At 35.8% G+C, this 2,500-nt stretch overlaps 1 protein-coding gene across 1 annotated transcript in view; it reads right to left on the bottom strand.

The window, feature by feature from the left end:
• The window catches only part of LOC113822918 (uncharacterized), a 17,727-nt gene that overhangs the window by 10,634 nt on the left and 4,593 nt on the right, over positions 1 to 2,500 (bottom strand). The window contains exons 4-6 of the mRNA XM_070121357.1: positions 2,423 to 2,500; positions 1,003 to 1,115; positions 190 to 375 (exon numbers count right to left, since the gene is read on the bottom strand). The exon at positions 2,423 to 2,500 is cut by the window's right edge and continues 132 nt beyond it. Of these exons, the coding sequence (XP_069977458.1) occupies positions 190 to 375; positions 1,003 to 1,115; positions 2,423 to 2,500 (377 nt within the window). The remainder of the gene's footprint in view (positions 1 to 189; positions 376 to 1,002; positions 1,116 to 2,422) is intronic.

Here is a 2,500-nt window from a genome sequence, read left to right as displayed (position 1 = left end):
TACAGATACACTATATACATACATAAACTATATAATTTAATACAGTACATATAACGTAGTTTACAAATAAACCACTTATATAATATCTATGATACAGTAAGTCTCTCATACGTAGTTCGCGAATCCACCACGAACTCACATCCCCATAAAACATCACAATAACTAACCAGGAACGAAAAGAACACCTACCCTGCACAGGTGAGTCGCCGGACGAAGGGAGAGGCGCTTCGGGAAGATGCTGAAGGTGCGGACGCTCGGCAGACACAGGTCCTCTTGCAGCAGGGTCTTCCAGCTGGTTTCGCCCGAGGTTTCCCACGACGCTGACGACCACCTCAGTACCGCGTCTCCATGGTATTCCTCCGAGCACTTGGCTAGCTGCACGAGGAAAAATGCGGTTTCTATTTGTATTTGAGATGTATATATAAAAAAGTGATTTCCTCTGAATTTGGTCTGTGTATGAAGAAAAAGCTGTTTTTCATTTGTTTTCGGTATGTGTATATAAAAAAAGAAATTACGATTTGATTTGTATTCGTCATAAATGTTTCTCTGTATTAGATATGCATATGAAGAAAAAACTGAATTAATTTTGATTCGATGTGTATAAAGAAAAGTATTTGATATGTGTATAAAAAGGAATTCAGTTGTATTCGATATGTGTGCAAAAACAATATACATTTCTGTGTATTCGTTATGTGTATAAGGCAATAAATTAGTTTGTATTAGATATGTATATATAGAAAAGATTATACATCCCTCTGTATTTGGAATATATATAACAAACTATGAATTCCTTGTAAACTGTATATGTATAAAAGAGAATATGAGTTACTTTACAAAATGTTTATAAAACATAATTTTTTTAGGGATACAGTATATAACTACAATACACAACACCAAAACCAAACACAAGTGAATAAAATGAATTCAAAACCTCTACATCATACACGGCGTTCACACAAGGCCCGTACCCGTGTTCAAGTGTTCATACTCATGTGTTCATACCCTGGCGATCTTCTTAGCATCAAGCACTCGTGACCAGATGTTGAGGTGAGTGACCTCGCCGCAGAAGCTTTGGTCGCGCTGGAAACCTCCTCCGAATGAGTCCTGCTCTTGACCTGGGAGTTGAAGGAGAAAAAGAAAAAAGAAGAAAATTAAAAAAAAGAAGAAGGAAATGGTATTGGTAATAAACTCGTTCCTATTGGATACATGATACTACGAGAAAAAAGTCTGTTTTAGTGATTTTCGTGCTCTTGGCCTGGGAGTTGGAGGGGAGTAGTTGAAGGAGAAAAAGAAAAAAAGGAGGAAAAAGCTATTGGTAATAAATTCGTTCCTATTGGATACATGATCCTGTGGTAAAAAAAAAGTTTGTTTTAGTGATATTTACTGCTCTTGGCCTGGGAGTTGGAGGGGAGTAGTTGAAGGAGAAAAATAAAAGAGGAAAAAACTATTGGTAATAAATTCGTTCCTATTGGATACATAATACTGCATAAAAAAATGTTTGTTTTAGTGATATTTAGTGCTCTTGGCCTGGGAGTTGGAGGGGAGTAGTTGAAGGAGAAAAAGAAAAAAAAGAAGAAAATGAAAAAAGAAGAACGAAATGCTATTGGTAATAAATTCGTTCCTATTGGATATATGATACTGTGGTAAAAAAAAAAAAAAAAATGTTTTAGTGGTATTTAGTGCTCTTGACCTAGTAACTGGAGAAGAGTAGTTGAAGAAGAAAATTTAAAAAAAGAAGAAAATGCTATTGATAATAAACGTGTTCTTATTGAATACACAATACTGCAGTTAAAAAAAATGTTTAGTAATATCAAGTGACCTGGGAGTTGGAAGGGAGTAGTTGAATAACAAGAAGAATCAAACGCTATTGGTAATAAACGTGCTCTTATTGGAGATAGAATTCTGTGGAAATATTTAACTATTTAGTGGGATTCAGTGCTCCTTGACCTGGGTTTTGGAGGGTAGTAGTTGTAAAAAAATGTTTTCGACTATAAATACGAGTATGTTCCAAGTGGCTTTAGATTTCTGCTGTAAACTAGGCTTGCTTTAATAGTATTAAGTGATCTTGGCCTGGGAGTTTTCGATAATAAACGTGCGGTAAAAATGGACTTGTTTTATTTGAAAACTATTTTCTTGCTTTGATAATGTATGATGAAATGTTGATAAAATAAAGAAATGGAGTTTAGTGTTATTTAAAAAAAAAATGTTGCTTGTATTGATAATGTAATTAACTGTGGCAAAAAAACAAACAAACAAAAAACAAGACAATCTTATACCCAATTTCACAATTATTAAGCCTCTTGACCCACAAATCCGGTTAATTCAATTCCACACGGCATCACATCCAAAAATCCCCCTCATACCCCCAATCCGAGCAGAAGAACACCGAGAACGCCTCAGATCGGTGCCAGTGCCAACCTACCTATAACAAAGGCACCATTAGCAAGCAGGGGCGTGGTAGGTGAAGAGAAATTCGACCTTGCTTGCATTTCCCCGTCCA

Source organism: Penaeus vannamei, chromosome 4 (genome assembly GCF_042767895.1).
Source record: "Penaeus vannamei isolate JL-2024 chromosome 4, ASM4276789v1, whole genome shotgun sequence".
In the NCBI taxonomy this organism is placed as follows: Eukaryota; Metazoa; Arthropoda; class Malacostraca; order Decapoda; family Penaeidae; genus Penaeus; species Penaeus vannamei.
Note: the sequence above shows the minus strand (reverse complement) of the source record. Positions and strands in the feature narration are given on the sequence as shown.